Source organism: Ambystoma mexicanum, chromosome 11, assembly GCF_040938575.1.
Source record: "Ambystoma mexicanum isolate Mex_15411 chromosome 11, UKY_AmexF1_1, whole genome shotgun sequence".
Classification (NCBI taxonomy): Eukaryota; Metazoa; Chordata; class Amphibia; order Caudata; family Ambystomatidae; genus Ambystoma; species Ambystoma mexicanum.
In genome coordinates this window covers 1,023,950,784-1,023,970,102 of record NC_090934.1, presented here as the reverse complement: position 1 = coordinate 1,023,970,102, position 19,319 = coordinate 1,023,950,784, and the positions used below count along the sequence as shown (strand labels likewise).

Genomic DNA, 19,319 nt, shown 5'->3' with positions numbered 1-19,319 from the left:
GTGTCTCGCAGTGCAAGGTCTTAAATACAGACTGCTGGCTTGTATTCCTGGCCCAGGATGTGGCGCACAGCCCCACGGTTAGAGTAAAGCACCCAACCACGTGGACACAGACCATGCTGCGGTCGGTATAATGGATGACACAACCTATCATCGGGAATGCCATAACTGGACCGCACGGTGGTCCCGGAGCCTCCAGGACAGTCCATTCCACAGTGGAGTCCAGTGCACCCCACTCACCCGACGTTGCGGCAATGAGTTCTTAACAGTAGGGTCTCAGGGGCAAGATAAGTTATTTTCTGTCCTTTCCAGCCACACAAGACTGTACAGGTCACTTGCAGGGTTTTGCCACATCCAGTAATCAGTTCCAGTGTCCCGTTGTCTTAGACACAGGGGCCTTGCTCAAAGCAGTCTCACCCAAAATGGGCCCTTGAGTTGGGTAGGGAGACTAACTTTCCCCTTCCTTGGAGCCTTCTGTTTTCCCCTCAATGGAAGAAGACTTTGGGGTAGACTGTATCCCCAACAGAGCTCCAGGTGAATCCATCTTGTTTTGCAGTCCACAGGTAAATCAACAAAGGGCAGGGATCCACCCACCCATCCTTGTAAAGACAAATAGTACCAGCCGTGCAGCCCCATTGAGATAACTGGGTTTCAGCCCCCGCCCCTCTCCCTCTGAAATGTGAGCTGAGGGGCCGGGCTTCTGCATATCCTTTCCTGAAAACTTCGGCTTTAAAGTATTAATGTGTTTGGCCAGTAAATTGTATTTGCACAAACGCAGCAAAACTTTAAAGCTGCTAGTTTCAAGAAAGGCTTCCCTCACCTCTCTGTCTAATGAAAATCCAATGGACACAGCCCCCTCCCCATGGATGTAACCGAACAAATAACAATGTTACGTGTTCCTTCACATCGAGGGGAGGGGGCTGTTGGGCACACTTGTTTTATTATTAGGTAAAGAGGCAAGAGAAGCCTTTTCTGAAACTAACGGTGTTGAAGGAAGTTGCATGTTAGCTCATTATGTATGTATGCATGTGTGCAAGGAGTGAGTGAGTGTGCGTGAATGAGTGTATGATGTGTGGGCGGCTAGGTGCGCATGTAAACGAGCAAGTGTATGGTGAATAGGATATTTAAATGAGTGAGTGTGTGTGTGTGTGTGTGTGTGTGTGGCCTTATGTGTAATGCTGTGCCGCTACCATTTGATACTTGGGGCCTATGCCAGACAGCCCTTGAATTAGAATAGAGGGGGTCGAGCCACAAGTTTGTCCCACCCAGTTTCTGAAGTGGCCCCTCCCATCATCAGTTAGCACCCACCCCCATGCGAAATGTAGTTTTGTTGCGCTCCTGAATGCTACAGTGGACTGATCCAAAGCAAGCCTGTTGTGTGGGGTTCAATGCAGGATGCTAAAAGTACTGCTCATATACCAGGTCACTCTTTGAATTTAGTACTTGATTTAATATTACCCTGACAAATTACTTTTAGCACCCATTGGGTGGTCTGATCACTCCCTTATTGCTTTCTCTTGTGATATTAGGAGGATAAATATGTCTCAGCGTAACAAGGGTAAGGGTATTAGACCCAAATGTATGGGTCATAAACTACACTCTATTCAGCCTCCGCAGCTTCCGGACCTTTACTGTTCTACTCCAGGACTTGACATTAATCAAACACCAGAAGCGTTAATGAGTCAATTCTACGACAAAATGATATCCTGTCTTGATATTTTAGCGCAACTACAGGAAAAATGTCAAAGCCGAAACCCCATGCCAATAAGCATTGGCTCACTTCAGACCTTGCCAAACTAAAAAGGCAAGGCCGCCAACTGGAGAGAAGATGGTGGCAGTCCCTCTCGGCTTTAGGCAAACAAATGTATAGACACCACATTGTGAGGTATAAAAGAGCTATATCATTAGCTAAGAAAAGTTATTACTCACAGACAACAGCACATGCGGACTGATACCGATCCAATACTCGCACCAAAGCTCAGCACCCGGTGTCTACCAAGTTGAAGCGGCCAACAGTACACCACTCCTCTCACTATCTTACTCCCTCTTCACCTTACTAACCCAGCCCACCTTCTAGTTTACAGATCCACCAGAGTGCCTGGGGACCAATTCCATTGGTGACGGTGCGCTACATAAGTACCTTTAACATAACATAATTAATGATGCTAAACAGAGCAGCACTGAACTGTTTGAAATTGATCAAGAAATGACTTCTGCTTTCGAACCTAGAGCTAAACCTATTCACTAACAAAAACTGTGTGAGGACTTAGCCTCCCTTTTTCAGGAACAAAATGACAAAATACAAAATAGCCATAACAGATGAACCTAGAATACATGATAGCTGTGATGTTATGCCCCGCCCCTAAAAACCAACACATTTTTAAACGTTTTTATCTGGTTTCCTGTTCAGAGGTAATAAGGAGGGGGCAGGGTCTGAAAGCCACCGGCTCATCCCTGGACCCCCTGCTGCCTAGATTCATAAAAGAACACAGTGGCCTATTTGCAGAATATGTGGCAAATATTATTAATGCTTTGTTTCAAAAAGGGATTTGCCTAGCCCATTTGAAAGAGGCTCAAGTCTCACCACTTTTGAAAAAGGCCCACTTGGACACGGATGATCCAGTAAACTTTAGGCCGATATCCAACATTCCTTTCTTGTGTAAAATTATGGAAAAGGAATCCACCTCCCAGTTGTCATATTTTCTGGAAAGGGGTCTTTTTGAGCCAGCGTACAATCTGATTTACGCCCTATGCATAACACAGAAACAACTGTTCTTTACATTTGGGAGAAACTCATGGAACACAGAGATAGGGGCAATCCAGCCGCAGCTCCTTCATTTTATTAGACCTCTCTGCAGCGTTTGACACTGTGATTCATGACATTTAATGTAACATTTAGAGACAGTGATATTACTGATTCACCACTGCGATGTTTGGAATCTTTTTTGAAAGAAAGGAAGCAGCGAGTAAAAATGGAAAATGTCTCTTCCTATATCTATCTGGCCTGTGGAGTACCTCAGGGCTCAACATTGTCCCCCTTGCGTTTTAATGTGTATATGTTTCCTTTGGCCCTAGTGATAAATATGGGTTTGAGGGTCAACTATATGCAGATGACAGAAATTCTGATTGACCTTCATGGAGGGTCCTCACAGTGGCAGGAAGGTAACGGATTGTTTAGCAACCTTACAGCCCTTGATCCAGGACAACTGTCTACGATTAAATGGAGACAAGACAGATTCTCCTGCTAGGCGTTGAAACGGAATCCGATGTCCCATTTCCTTGGCCTACCTAATTCGGGAGTCCACCAGCACCAGGGAAGGTGGTTCGAAATCTAGGTGTGCTATTTGACAGTCAATTGATTTTCTACACGATGAGTGGATGCGGTAGTTAAAGCGGCCCACTTTCATCTATATAACATCAAGAGATGCAGCCATCTTCTCAATATAGACCATCTGCGAATCTGAGTCCAGGCAGTAGCTCTTTCCTGAGTCCAGTACTGAATGTCAATTTATCTTGGTATCTCAAAAACCTAAATTCTAAATTACAAACAGTACAAAATAGAGAAATTCACACCAGTTTTGCTATGAAAAAATATCACCACATCTCCCAGGCATGCCAAGAGTTCCGTTGGCTACAGATTGATGATATAGTCACGGAATGGGCCCTCACTCAAACCTGGGAAAACACTGAGCAGAATGGTGCCTGATTATCTACTCTGTGTGGTGAAAGCTTCTCAGCCCACCCATTCACTCAGATCTAGAGCTAAAAATGGGCTTGTGGTTGGAAAATTCCACTAAGCATCCTTGGGTGACAAGTGTTTGGAAGTCCTCGGATGCAGTTTGTGGAATAACCTACCAATTGATATTAGTAACAGTGTTACACAAAATAGCTTCAAACGTCGTTTGAAACAATATTTTAGGTCTCTTGATGTAGCATAAATATAGACTCCTGTGATGTCATATATTGGTAGATGTTGCTGTTTTTATGTTATTTCTTTTGTTGGCTGTGTCTTGTTTTAAACTGGTGTCTTGTAACTAGGTTTACTGGAACTTGCTTGTTGTGCTTGATGAATAAACTCACACTAGTACTACATGCTGCAAAATGTGTCCATTGCCTTCTGATGTCTAGGGTGCTTTGTCTGCAGGAAGTGGGGAAAGGGTAGCACGTTTCAGGAGACTTAGCAGAATTCAAGATGGGGGAAACCCTCACTTGGGCTAACCCTCACCCTGTGTTAACCAAGCTCAACCCCCTTCCCAAGTTTTCCTACCTCAAAAGCACTCCAGTAATTAGCACCCCGGAGTGAGGGCCTTTGTTATGTCAGGACTGTCTTTGAAGAACCAGTGGCCTGGAGACCTCCCAGGGTGGTTTCCTGTTCCTGCAGGAGATTATCGGCCTTCCTCATGGGAGATCAAACCGAAAGGTTTACTGGGCTGGGTCCCACATGGCATTTGTGGATAAACCCTGGCCAGATGGCTAATTGACACCAGTCCCATCATGAGTGAGCCACCCCTCCGAGCTAAAAGGAATGTGACATCCAAAAGCTGTCGATGTATAATTTTGCGATCCTAGTAACCACTATGTCATAACCAGGCAAGGCTTAGATATAACATTTAATTTGCTAGCTAGGGCTACAAATAGGATAGTTTGATAGTTTGAACCAGACTTGCAGAAGATTAAAAAGCCACCTCTGCCTGCTGTCACTTTGTGTTCAGGCAGCTGTCAGGAATGCACATGGGACCTTTGAACCTGCCCTGCTGCCACACCAGGGCATTTTCTGGAAATATCAGGTCACAGCAGAGGCACATGAGCACACTATGATTTTGACATGGAGCATTATGATGGGCGTAAGGGGGTCTGATTAGCAGGCCTCCCTTTCAGAAATTGTACCACTTGTGTCGTAGGGTTGTAGAGTGGCATGCTTGAGAGGTGCCTTTTGATGCCCTGGGTTCCTCCTTGTTCTACGATAGCATGACCGTGAGGGACAGGCAGGGTGGACCCTGGATTCGATGTGTGAGTATGGTTGCATGTCAGATATATGAAGTTTAGGGTCCACAGAAAACCTGTATCTGTGTGGTCACATGCCTGTGCGGCCTGGTTTTGGCTTCTAGGTTTTTGATGATCTTCCATGTATTTCCCCTTCTTCGCCTTCTCACCCGCGGCGCGCCGTGTCTAACAAAGAGCTGTACCATGAATGTTATTGTGAGTGCCTATGGTAGACGAGTGTACAAAGGTGTCTTAATATTTCTCATTAGCCAGGGCATGCTGTGGCCTCTGAAATGGTTATCGCTCAGTGGTGGGAGCTACGGGCCCATAGGACCAGCCCGCCCCCAGCATGCTTCCAGCCTCCCCGCCACTTCTCTCTGCGAATAACATTATTTGATGATTATGCAGTATGATTCTCAAACATAATGTTGATAAAATGCCTAACATTTTATTCAAAGCCTTAATTAGGCTGTGTATGTAATTGCCAAAAATTAACATAACTGACACGATCCAAGTTGTAAACAGCCGAGCGGGGACTAATTACCTTTCGAACTGAATGCTGCCACGTCCATTATGCTCTAATCTACATACCGGGCACATTATTGTGTTTATTTTGGGTGATTTACAGGTTGCAAATGGGATGCGGCAGGTTACGGCTGCGTATAGTTACCCTTTACTTTGAGACGGGGGGTGGGGGTCTGGGGCAGGCAGCGCGGTCCTCGGCGTTCGCAGCTCGGGGAAATGGAGGCGGGAGATGTGGTGACCGTGGGTGCGAGAGGGAGGCAACGATATGATTGGTCAGCGTGTCTGTCTTTTGATCTCCCTCCAGGATGGGACGTACGGATTGTACTGCCACGAGCACTGCGACTGCAGCCACGCGGACGGGTGCGATGCCGTCACCGGATATTGCCGATGTCTGGCCGGCTGGACAGGTAAGACGACAATTGAGTGCGGGGCAAGACAATGTGATCTCTTTTCTGACTGCCTTTAGTTTAATTGAAATGTGTTTCCCTAATGACAAAAGCTACCACACCATGTATACGCACATTAGGTTGTTTATTTATTTATGGTAAACTTCACCCGCTCATCTATGTGTTTTGGCCCTCTGCCACCATGTGTATAATACTTTAATTACTTTCCGGTAATTAAGATTATCCCTAGTCTTCCTCGTCACAGCCATTGACATTCTGAGGACACCTGATCCTGCGACGAGTTTCTCCCGTCCCTTCTCCATTTTTCTCTGTGGCCAGACATTAAGCTCCTTTAACCAGCAAATTCTTATTTTACCATAACCACCGACCAGGGCCGGCCTTAACGGCGGCAGGAAAATAAAAATATGGCACCCCCGTGCGCCCAAGGTCATGCGGGGACAGGCGGGCTGGGCGCCAATTTTTTTTTAATAGGCGCCGATGCAAACGCATCAGCGCCCTATTAATGCACTCAGTTCCCGAGTGCGGGCCGCACTAAAATTCAATAGGGTGCCTGACGCACCTTCTCCCACCACGCCAGCTCGGGGGAGACCTTGAAAGGCCCCACCCCAGAGCTGGCGTGGTGGGGGGCTAATAAAGCCGAGGGCGATAACCCGGGCGGCCCTGCCCTAAGGCCGGCCCTGCCACCAACCCATATCGATCGACACCCAGGGAGGGCACTGCAGGCCCAATCAATGTGACGAGGCATAGTAGGACTAAGTGTAATGAAGATTACAGGTATGTAATTAAAGCATTAGCCCCACGTCCCTATTGGTCACCCAATACTTACAATTCAATACATACCCACAAATAGATAAAATCCATATCAACAAAACATACACAGGTACCCATATCTAATGCACACCAGTACTGTTCTTTTTATTCAAAATACAGACACAATCTTAATGCCTGGCAGTGCTGTGTGAAGAACTGGATGTGCAAAAGCCTGGTCAGCATGGCCCGGTAAATGCAGTCACTGGTGCAGAATGCGCGGTGATGACCAGGTGGCCGCCCCACAGATGCCATGTATGGAGGCTCCTTTGGCCTCTGTTCAGGACATAACCATCGCTCAAGTAGACCGTCGCAGTATCTCTGTATGAAACCTGCCAAATAGTATGTGTGAGGAATTCAAACAATCCGCACCTGGGCTTTTTTGAAATTGTATGTAAAATTGAATGAGCGTAGGTCAACCTCTGGAAAATGTTTGGGGCTAATCTGCACACATTTTCCTATGCTTACCGCACGACATAAACATAGACCTGTGTACTCTGGGTGGACACAGCCTATAGGTGCATTCCTCCCTGTCATATTTAGGTGGAATGTGACACCCAGGAGTACATCAAGGCATCTCAAAAGGGGGAGGGAAAAACCTTCCCCCTGCCATGGTCAGCCTAATTAAATAAAAAAGGCTCCATGGATCCGCTCTATCCTTCGTTGGCCCTGCAGAATGGTGGCAACAATTAAACATAATTAGCATACTTATAGAGTATACTTCAAACAGGCTCACGTGGGGCCTAGCTGCAGAGGCTAACAAAATACAGGAAAACCCTCAACAACATTTGATATGCACTGTATGAACCAGAAACCAGCTCCCGCCCCTCAGTAGGTATACACCAAATTGTTCGTCTACAATTGTTCGAATTAACAATTGACCGATTTTAAAGGGTCACAATTGACCCTTTCATATATATATATATATATATATGGGATTTTGGGGGGTTTTGGGTTGGGTGGCGGGTTGTGGGGTTTTCCCCCCGCATATATGTTACAATTGACCTTCACAATTCGGTCAATTGTGAAAAGGTCAATTGTAATTCGAACAGTTGTAAAATGAACAATTCGTATACAACCCCTCAGTATCAAGGGCAGTGAAGTGTCATGTCTGGTACATGTGTTTACAGTAGCCAACCCCCACCGGGGGGCCCCTTTCAGAGGGTAGGAATATGTGATTTGATGGTGACAGAAAGTCTATTTTCGCCACAACTTCAAAGGAGACCTACCTTTAATCAGGAACCACAGAGAGTTCAATTAACCAGAGAGACCATTTGGTGCACAACAGACAGGAAGATGGGTGGTGCTTGGTAATAAATGTTTTATAGCCTTAACCTTTCCTGCTGCAAAGCACTCTGGTTATGACCTCACCCATAACAGAAGATTGTTGGCGGGGACCCAGGATTGGTTCATTAAGGTAGGCTTGGCCTACACCAATCACTGGGGCCATGTAGTATCGGGGATGGTAAGAAGACATCTGGATTCAGGTAAGGCACAGGAGACCAGTATATATAAAAGGAGTACGTTTATTTATAAGTTACAGAGTTACAGGGCTAGTTATATAGAAAGGGGCAGGGAGCTAAACAGATGACATCCTTTCAGTAAGGTTCTCCCATCCTCTGTTCCCAACTGTAGTTCTTGGAACCTTCAGGTCCCATCACATTCCATATGACATAGCTGTATTCTACTAGCAGCACTGTGTGCACCCAGTGCAAATAGATAGGTACAATACTACACATCTCCCTCTCTTCAATTGAACACCAAACAAAGTATCACAAAATTACACACTCCTGCAAATCCGTAAAACCTATACAACATTCACAACCAAGAAAGCGTATCCACATTCACGTAACTAACATTCAAAACAATCAAGTACACAATTCACCACCTGCCCGGAACTGCCACTCCCTGGCCTCACAGCTGCCACCTGCAAGCACATACGTTCCTTGCCACACTCTCAACCATCAAAGCGTATCTCCTCCCACTCCACCTGCCACATGGAGACAAGGGTCTGCCACACCCAGCACAAACGCGTACTCACGCAACCATCAGAAACTATCTAACATTATATGGACCATATACCTCACAACCATAACTGCATAACTACCTACACCACCATTCCTCTCCGAAACACCTGTGGTTTGCGCCATCACATATTCACATACACACCCTGCCATAAGAAACATTGAAAAGTGGGAAAATGCAGAAAAGAAACTCACAAAACAAAGATCACATTAATACAACGCAGCTGGAAAAGAACAGCGCGAGAAGAGAATACACCACGACAGAGACTGATCAGATCTGAGTCCAAGTGCAAAAGATCTTTGAAAACAAAATTGTTTTGAATGCGGCCAAAAATTGAAAGCATCCAAAGTTTAAAAAAAACATGTTAGGCCAAGGAAAATAAACCGGTAATATCTTCACATGCATGCCATATGTAATATGCCCAAAAAATGGTATACATACCATGCAACATTCATGTCACATTTAACCATAGGGCTATCTCCTTTAACATGGAGATCACTCAGCAATTTCACTTATATATTTCATGACATCAGAACGATGCTGTGCCACTTAAATTATACTTATTCCAATCCACATCTTGGATAATATATTATTAATGAACATATTTCCCCTTGGAAATAACACATTTAAAATATCAATATGCATTGCAAACATATATGAAATACAGCATTTGAAAACCTGAAAATCTTATAATATTGTTAAACACTACACGCAGGAAAAAAACATTTTTTTTTTCTTTGTGTTGTTTGTTGGTTAGATATAGTGTTAAGCATAAACCCGTACAACCACTCTTCCTCATAAAGTAAATGCAATCACCTATTACACTCAGTCATCCTTTCAATTATTAGCACTTACCAATACATACATTCATGGCACAATCCACAAAATAACAATACATCATGACAGTATTAGGAATTGCTTAAACCATCATAATAATATTAAAACCCATTAGAAATTAACATGTATTAAAATTCCACAAAATTGCAAAAATGTCCATGAATTGCACGAAGAAATATAACTGCAGCAAACACAACATGACCAACTGCTATATACCATGAAACACTTGTTGAATAGTCCATGAATTGCACGTTGAATGTGTAGACAAATGTAAGCTGACAATTATTCACGAAATACATGTAGAATATATTCCGTAAATGGAGAAAAACCATAAACAGTACCTTTATGTTCACCTCAAAACGAAACGGGAAGCATTGCCGGTGCCCTCCACGCTCCGTTTATTTATTACTGATGACATGGTAATATCCCACTGGAAACAATAATCATCATGGAATGTATATTTGGCACGGTAGCAGGTCTTATGTTCATTCCTTTTAATTCAACCTGCTCGCACATTGAAGAAATATAAAGCGCTCCGCACTGAAACGGCGACAACCTTTCCACAAATTAATTGACACGGAAACGAACACTCTGAAGAACACTGCAATTAAGATAACATTGCGTTGAGCTCTTCCTTAACACGCAGAGCTAACTGCAACCAACCCTAATATGAAACAGTTCACGTGGCAACTTCGTGGCCACACTTCAGAATGTGAAAAGGTGAAACAACACATCCACTCCTCCGAAGATGCAGCAAGAACCTTTCCATATGGAGAGAAAACATGATGACACTTGCCGTCAACTGTGTTTATGTCCACTTGAAATACTATACACAGAAGCATTGATGCAAAAGAGAAATCTTCCCTTCCGTGTATGTCACACGTTTAAGGCACGTACGCGTGTCCTTTCCTCTAATGTTTCCATTCTTATTAAGAATGCAGAGGACAACGCGGCGCTTGGAACATTTCCGTAATAGCATTCAGGACTCCGCTTATACGTCCCGCACATTCGACCACGTCATCATTTGATTCAGGATACTGCAGAGCGCGGATCGATGCGGCACATTACAGCGATGACACGGCCGCCGCTACACATTAAAACAGTCAACCCAATGACTCCTTATTACATACATTGGACGGCGGGCGTATGGCTACTACTAGCAGTAGAACACCCGCTGTTATTGAACACTCCCAGGCAGCTGTGTTTTATATTAAGCGCACCACCAGCCCTGTAACTTATGCATTGTGATTTACAGCCCAAAAGCACAGTACCTTAAAGCGTGGAAGTAAAAAAACTTCACCAACAGACGCGGCATGTTGGCAGCCTGTAACAGCATTCACAGGACTGACTCCAAGCACAAATGATTTGTAAAGTCATCTCACATGGAAGCTGGCGCTGGGCTGTGCCACTGCTGGGCTCATCATAGACATCTCCCAAAAGCATTTCCATATGTCAGGAGACAACAGAATCTCTTCAGTGGGTCCTTTTATCTCGGGATCAACAGGTAACATATATAAGTCCAACTGGAACCAGCAACTGCCTGTTAATCCCATCCTCGTCGCCATTTGTAGTATCGGGAATGGTAAGAAGACATCTGGGTTCAGGTAAGGCACAGGAGACCAGTATATATAAAAGGAGTGAGTTTATTTATAAGTTACAGAGTTACAGGGCTAGTTATATAGAAAGGGGCAGGGAGCTAAACAGATGACATCCTTTCAGTAAGGTTCTCCCATCCTGTGTTACCAACTGTAGTTCTTGGAACCCTCAGGTCCCATCACATTCCATATGACATAGCTGTATTCTACTAGCAGCACTGTGTGCACCCAGTGCAAATAGATAGGTACAATACTACAGGCCATTTGGCTTTATAAGGGGTTGAGCCCCTCGTTTGGCAGATCATCTGAAGGCTTGACAAGGAGTAGCAAGAACTCATTGGGACCCTGGCTGAAGGTACAGTCTGCCTTACATCTTACACCAGTGGACAATGGCATGAAACTCCAAGAGGGAAGCAAGATCCCGCCCCCAAACATCTCTGAGGGAACAGAGGGAGATACTGAATCCAGAGGACCCCCCAGCAGCTCCAGAACCGGGACCCAGCCAGCACACAGCACACCCTGCTAGGCTCTGAAAGCAAGCTTCCTAGGTGGGGAGTGCCAGACAGTCTCTGAACCAAACCAAGGACAAGGCTGTTGCCTGTAGCACTCTCCTCAGCTTTGGGCCTCCCGCCTTAAAGAACAATACGAGCCCAGCGAAGAAGTCAGGAGGAGTGCACCAACAAGCATCAACCAGCATCTACCTTAAAGGGCATTTTCGACGCAGTTGAGGCCCTCGAGCTGCAACCGACTGCATCGTGTACTGTTGTCACGCCGAAGTCACTCACTCCATCCGAGACGCCTCAACCAGTGCTTCAGACCTCCCAATCAGCACTAAGACAACGATTCCTGATCCAGAGCCACCGTGTAGGCCAGCCTGCAGCTGCCCGTCCAGCCTCCTCACCAATCTGGCTGCCACCTGATACTTGCAGATGTCTCCCGTCTTGAACTCTGTTGCAGGAGCTGCAAAGCGTCCTTGAACCAACTCGATGCTGTCGAACATTAAGAACATCTCAAGCACCAAGTACATTGTGGCTCTGTCCCCCTGGTCCTTCTCCGAAGGCCCCTAGTGACATTTACAACCCCTTGCTCCCTTGGTGCTGAAACCCAATAACCTTGAATAGTTAAGACTGATTGCTTTACCGACTACCCTCCTGTCAGTATACAGAGTGCTTCCCTTTCCTTGGTGAAACTGTGCTCTGTGTTCTTTTACAGGTTGGGTTGTATTTTGTAGTGTGCTAGAACTGTCCGTTGTAATAATAATAAAGTAGATATGTGTATACAACCTTGATTGGACAGTCCCTTTTATCATTGGTTACTGTTGTATTTTCGCTGTGTTGCAACTAACCAATGATCCACGACCTTGTAGAAATAAGCCTGCCGTTCCGTCCACGTTACCAAAATTGGACAAGGAAGGTTTATAATTTACTTGTGTTCCAATCTGTTCAGATCCCTTCTGGTGTACTAGAGGTGTAGGGCCAATTGATGGTTTACAAAATGATGGCCCGGAAGTTGATTTGTCACAATCCTAAATGGAGCTGAGCCCATAGAGTCACTAACACCAAGGCCACCGTGAGCCCCTGCACATTTAGCCAAGTTGTTGTTTGGGTTGCCTGCCCCATGCAGCTTGTCATGACTTTCGTCTTGACGACATTGGCCCTCTCCCTCAGCAACTGGACCACTCAGTGGTGGGTACGGAACAATGTGCTGATGACCTTCAACTAATGGGCTGATCGGAGGTGAGACTTGTGGTTGTTCACAAACCCAAGACCTGATATTAAGGCGATGGACTTCGATACACCAATTTCTACTAACTGCTGCCCTTGTCCCTGAATAAGCCATTCATCTACATATGGTAACATTGCCACCCTTTCCTTGTGCCGGCAATCCACAGGAGGCACTTGGATGTTGCAGAACAGGAGGGCAGTGTATTGCACATTCTAGCCCTGGACTGCATAGCGTAGGAATGTCCGATTAGTTTGCTGTACGGGAATGTGAAGATAGGCATCCTTTAGGTCCAGTGCCGCTTGCCAGTCTCCCATGAAAATCAAGAATATTATCCTCAGAAATGTTTCCATCTTGAACTTGATATTTTGTCCACAAAACTTCACCACTTTTAAGTCCAATAAGAACTGAAAACCTCCCAATGCTTTTTTCAGGAGCAATACTATTGATTAGCAATATGTTCCCCTATGATCCATTGGGACTCTGCAAATTGCACTTGTCTGCCTAGTTTTCGTGGGAAGTGGTCTGTCAAGGGTTCCCTATTAGGGAATTCTGGGCCAATTTTCCCTTCCATTCCTAATAAACAATCTTTTATTCAGCACCCTTTGAGAGGCCCTCAAGGTCAAAGGAGGTGCTCTGCACTTCATATGTAAGGTATCCTCTGGTGTGTGCTCTTTTTGCAATGTGTGCACCTACTCCTACAACTCATCTCCAAAGAGCTTAGACCCTTTGAAGGGCAGGAGCAATGCCACTGACTTCTGAGCTGAATCTGTTGCCCAGTCTCTGATTTGGACTTACATCCTCGCGACCACTGATGTTCTCATAGCCAGCACGGCTGCCCTTACTCAGTCATAGGACAGGTCAGATAGAAACTCAGTTTTGAGTTGCATCTGTGCCAACAAACAAGAACATTCTTCGACTGCTTTGATAGCTTACAATAGGCCCTGAGTGGTGTGAGAAACCTGGAGGTGTCTCCCTGACTAGTCTCCGGAGAGCTTCGCCAGGTGGCCAGGACACAGCCATTGCTATTGGATCTAGTTCCTGGGGGTGGACCAGTAAGGGAGGATCACCTGTATGGGGGTCCTCAGGAAGTGAAAGTGAGACACCGATGGGTGAAAAACGGTATCCCCCTTCTTATACCTTTTCCCCACCCTATCCCATAGGATACTCAAACACTGTACTCCCCCTTTTCTGACACAAACACTTTCGCAAACCACAAAAGATTACAAACACCAGAGCTGTTTATCTTACATGTCCCGACGCCAGAGTCAAGCAAAGTCAGGCAGTTGACCAGAATCACACACACACCTGACGGCCCTTTCCCTTCCCCACAGGGATACAAGGTGGAGCATGAGAGCACAATATGAGCAAGTCAGACTGCATGACGAGAGAGCTAACTCATCACAGCAGTTCAAGAGGAGGAGAAAGGCGTCGCAAACCGAGAGGGTGACGGAGAGAAGCGACCTTGCCCTTTCCGAGCAAGGCCTGTGAAACCTTCACAGAAGGAATTGTAAGACCGCGAACAATAGCCAGCGTGTGTTACAGCAGATGGCAACGCTGCACAAGGCCCTCCTCTGCTGATAACCAAGGTGAGGGTAGATGCTTGCCACTGTGGTACCGGCCTTGATTCCAGAGACAAGTGGTTCATCACAGCCAGTGAGTCGAAGGGAGAGCCGATAAGAAACCGAACTGTGTTTGAACAAAAGTAGCAAAACAGCTAATTGAAGAAAGTACAAAGAACTATTTGTTTGATACGAGAGGGGAAAAACAGCTACAGAAGAGTCAGACACCACGTGGGTGTTCACTTGGGATTCTCTGAGTGATTACCCTATGGTTGAAACTGCTGTTACCAGAAGGCCTTGGGAACAGTGTGAGAAGAGGCTCAAAGTGGTCATATGGGGGTCTTGCAAAATCCTCCGTACAGTTGAAAGTCTTTGACCGACAAATGAAGATAAAGCTAAGGGAAGTGAATCCTGTATCATAAAAACTGTTTAAGGAACTATGTGAATTTCAAAAGTTGGCAAGAGTGAACCTGATCGAGGGATGCCTATGAACAGGGCGCAAAGTCTGAAGTCCCAATGTATAGTGTGTTGACAAGAGTGAACCCGGCAGATGGCTGTCCACAATGAACTGTTTAAAAAGACCTTAAGATTTGTGAATGGCACAGATAAGTTCGCGTTGAAAGTCGTAGTGAACCCGATGGAGGGAGGCAGACATTGAAGAGGGGTCTGAGCCTGGAAGAGAAGGATCCAGGAGTGAAAAGCATCACCCAAAGTGCAAGCAGAAAGGAACTTTTGTTTATTATTTTGGAACACATCAGATCCTCGGAAGCAAGAGACTTTTTGTAGAAAAGAGACTTAACCACCAAAGGTTCTGATAGTTGAGAGCGGAACTGTTAGCTCGTGCTGGGAAAGCTGGAGCGTGTGCTGTGCTCCGGAGTCCTACCTTGTCCCGTGCTCAAAATGTGAGGAATGGAGACACTGACTACCGCATCCAGACGTATTATTTGTGAACACTTCTTTCTTTCCTGTGTACCCTATCCCACACTCTTTGTTTGTATTTAGCGTAAGGATTGGCAATAGGCTTTTCCTAGTATAGGCCCTTTTATTTGTCGAGACGCCACTAGGACTGCCTTATTATTATTTGATGGTCGTAGCTGTCTCCCATCTTAGATTTAGGTTTAGATTAGGTGTTTTTCCAGCCCGCATATACAGTTTAATAAACACTGTTGAACTGTGATCACTTGTGTCTGTCTTTGCTGTTGCCACCATGAGTTCCTTACAGTGGCATCCAACAAGTCCTGGGTAGTATAGAATCCATGGAAACTGCTTCTTGTGGCTAGGTGAACATTGATGTAGTTCTTCCCAAGTACTGCATGCACTCTCTTGTGTACTGGGTGCCGCACCCATGCCTCTTCCGCAGACACTGACAGGCATAGCGTGAGCGATTAAAAGCAGGACTCCACCTCTAAACAAGTGGGAAGAGATGCTTCGTCCCCCTTTCAGAAAGTTCTATTTTAATATATCTTGACACGGAAATACGATCAGGGTCTTCCCACTCTGTGATTTAATGTCCTCAATTAGAGGAAGGCCTTTCTTTGCTAATATTTTAAGCTGTCAGGCTGCCTCCTTTTGCTGGTCTGGCTTTCAAGATTGCATTCTGGTAAACATGTGGGTGAGGACCTCCTCTACTGCTTCTTTATCAAGGTATTTCCCTGTGGGGTCTTCACCCATCGGACTCTGAGGAGGAGGAAGGGAATGAAGAGGATGAGGAAGTCTTCTGCTGACTCTTTCCAGGGCAGGCTTAGCCTCTGCCTTCTTTTTTTACTGCAACACCTTCCTGATCAGCTTTGTTAGGATCACCTTCTAATCCCACGAGACACCAAAACCACGCCCTATTCTGGCCATCGTCGCCCCGCCTATTTACCGGGAATATGTTCCTTGACCTGCCACTGTGGCACCAACCCTAGCAGCGGCCGCAGGAGATGTGAATCGTCTTCAAAGCTACACGCGAGTACAGCAAGTGCGTTCAAAAGTAACTAGGTCAACAAAACGTCAAACACTTGCTGGTTAAAGGGGCTTTATGCCCACTTGAGGAGGCGCAGCCATGAAGAAAAGGGAAAAAATGAGAAAGGACGCGTCTTCAGAATTGTAAGTACTGGGGCGGGGCAGAGGGTCAATGGGGGTAATACTGGAAACTGTGACAAATGTATTATAATGTATAGTCAAAGATATGTACCCATTTCTCCTGCACATTCCCCCCACTCAGTTCTACCTTCCCGCCAAGACGAGGTGAACTGGAACTGTTCAGGTGCCGTCGATGCTCCTTCTGGAGCGGGTAGATGTTACCCTTGCTTTGGAAGGCTTTAAGAGTTGTGTTGGGTTCTGTATTCCTTTGCTACACCACACTATCACTGGGTGCCAAACTATTGCTGCTTGTCCTGTCACAGAGACCTTCTTTCAAGGAGTCCAGCTAATACAGGAGAGAAAACTCAATTTCTGACCCTACGGTGGCCAGCATCTGCTCCACGGGCTGCTTACACCCTTTTTTCAACTAGCTTTTTTCTGTTTCATAATGTTCAAAATATCCCCCCATAGTCAAATTCAGTATATGAAACAACGCCAATGTCAGTTTAGGCACAGATGAAATCAATCCACATGAGTAACAGGGACCGGAACTGCTGTCCCAGTCCCAGGGCGGGAACGATCCTGTGCCAAAGGGCAGGGCTCCCTCCCTACTTGGACTTCTGCTTCTTGCCAGGTGGCAGTTTCCACTCTGCCATGTCTACTGAAAGGAACCCCCAGACAGGAACTGCTTGTACAATATGTTATGAGATCACCAGTATTGAGGAGGAGGAGTCGAACACTCCAGCTCAAGTGAGGGGAGTCATTCTATTGGCCATCTATCCAGGCTAAAAGACAAGCAAGACCACTCTCCTAAAGAGCTGGTTCCTTTGCACACAGCTGCTGGAGTGCTGAGAGCGCCACTTTCAAAAATCCCTGCCGTTCAGATGCTTGGTGTTACTCCAGTGCTGTCCACCCGCAGCTTTAGTTTAGGGGACTGGCATCTCTGGCTCCCAATAAAATAGCATGTGAAGAAGGAAAAAGAAAAAAGAGATCATAAGCATTTAAATCTGAGTATTTTGTAACATTAGCCCTGTTAGTGCTGGGTCAATTTCCGTCATTTATGTTTGTTCATAATTGGTGACCTCAAGAGGACTCTGGATTAAGAGTCCAGAAGTGAGCCTTCACATCTCGCCTTCCGCAAGGCCGTCAAAACTAGACTGTTTGTCTAATAAACTGATTCTTTGGTAAAACCACAGCTCTAATGTATCCCCGCTGCTCTAATGATGTAACCAAGCCCGCACATTTTAATCAGAGAACCTGCCCAGCTTATCTAACCTATGAAGGGCGACTGTACTCAAGTTATTTTACCTATGTATTGTGAATGTAATCCAGTAAATTACCGAAATATTGTGAATACATGTTTGAGGGCGAATCTAACCTGTCGCCCACCTATGCTGCAACTAAGACAACTTCCTGTGACAGCGCCCTGGTGCCCCTGGGCTGTGTGAGTGCTCTACAAATGCAAATAAATTAATAAATAAAGCAAATTAAACAATTGCTTTAAAAGTTCATCCTTTAGGCGGACTCGCCTCGGTGCTGCTGTTCTTCAAAATGACATTATGCTAGTACACCACCAGCAACACCATTGTTTGCCCCGCACTCGTCCAAGATGCCACATATTTTATCTTCAACCTTCATGCAAGTGGCTGGAATTATTGAACACTTTAAATCTTAGACACCATAAGCAAGGGAACCATCCATCTCAGAGAAGATCCTCAGAGACTGAGGGGCAGCTGTTTACTGGGCCTTGCATCACTAAGCCTCGACCAATGACTCCTCAGTGTCAAGCATAGGTCACAGGAAGACTGTCCTAGGTTTACGCAGCCCACCTGGGCGGTGACAACTTGAAAGCTCCCATCTACCAAAACCTTCTGAAATGTTCAAGGCTTTCCTCGCAAGCATAAGGGGGGCTTTCATGAAAGAACAACCTCCATGGACAAGGGCCAGTGTCCTTTAGGGATAGCCTTCAGTCTGACTCCCAGCCGTTGCAAAAATCAAGCGTAAGTGCAGAAATGTCCTACTTGCCTTAATATAGGGCAGGCAAATTCTCCCACCTCGCACCCATTGCAAAGTGTAAGATTTTGCATCTTTGTTAAGAGAGGGTCCTCCTGTCAAAAAGAGGAGCACGGGCTACTGTCCCCATCTCTCAATAGCTCAGATTACATTAGTTGTTCCTATTGATCTGAACTTGATTTACTTGAGCCTGCCCAAAGACAATCTTGAAGTCATACCAGCAGCCAAGAACACACACGTTCCTTTTAATGTAATTTATTGGTGATATGATGTGGTATGGCATTTATAACGTGCCCATACACAAGTGTTTCAAGGCGCGACGAGGCATGGGAGGGGAACAGAGGGAGGACAGACAGCGATCCTACTAGGCACGGTGTCATTCAGACCGCGCAAGTGCGTGGGAAGGGGGCAGGGACAGTGCAGTACATGGGAATATAACAATAACTAAGTAATGGCCAGCAATTGGCAAGTGCAGTGCTTTGTGTTGGTCTCCTCAAGCGTCTAAGCACTCGACTGAGGATGGCAGCCATGTTGCATGGCATCATCCTGTCCCAAAGATGCATGTTTCCCACTTGATCTTGCCTCTCTCCTATAAATAGGTCAACTAATAAGTGACAGCTTATACCACGGGGACCCATGAGATTAAACGGAGTACCTGAAGGGCCGCTAATTCAACGCTCATCATGCCAGCCCAAGTAGTGAGAGGGTGCCAATTATTGTCTGCTTATGTTTTGTTTCCCAGAAGTATTTTGGACCTATCCTCCTTTGAGTCCCAAGATGCT

At 45.7% G+C, this 19,319-nt stretch overlaps 1 protein-coding gene across 9 annotated transcripts in view; it reads left to right on the top strand.

Annotated features, from left to right (window-relative positions):
• The window catches only part of MEGF11 (multiple EGF like domains 11), a 2,301,522-nt gene that overhangs the window by 1,873,223 nt on the left and 408,980 nt on the right, over nucleotides 1-19,319 (top strand). For all 9 annotated transcript variants that reach the window (XM_069624261.1, XM_069624259.1, XM_069624260.1 and 6 more), the window contains one exon: nucleotides 5,810-5,912. In XM_069624261.1, coding sequence (XP_069480362.1) covers nucleotides 5,810-5,912 — 103 coding nt within the window. The remainder of the gene's footprint in view (nucleotides 1-5,809; nucleotides 5,913-19,319) is intronic.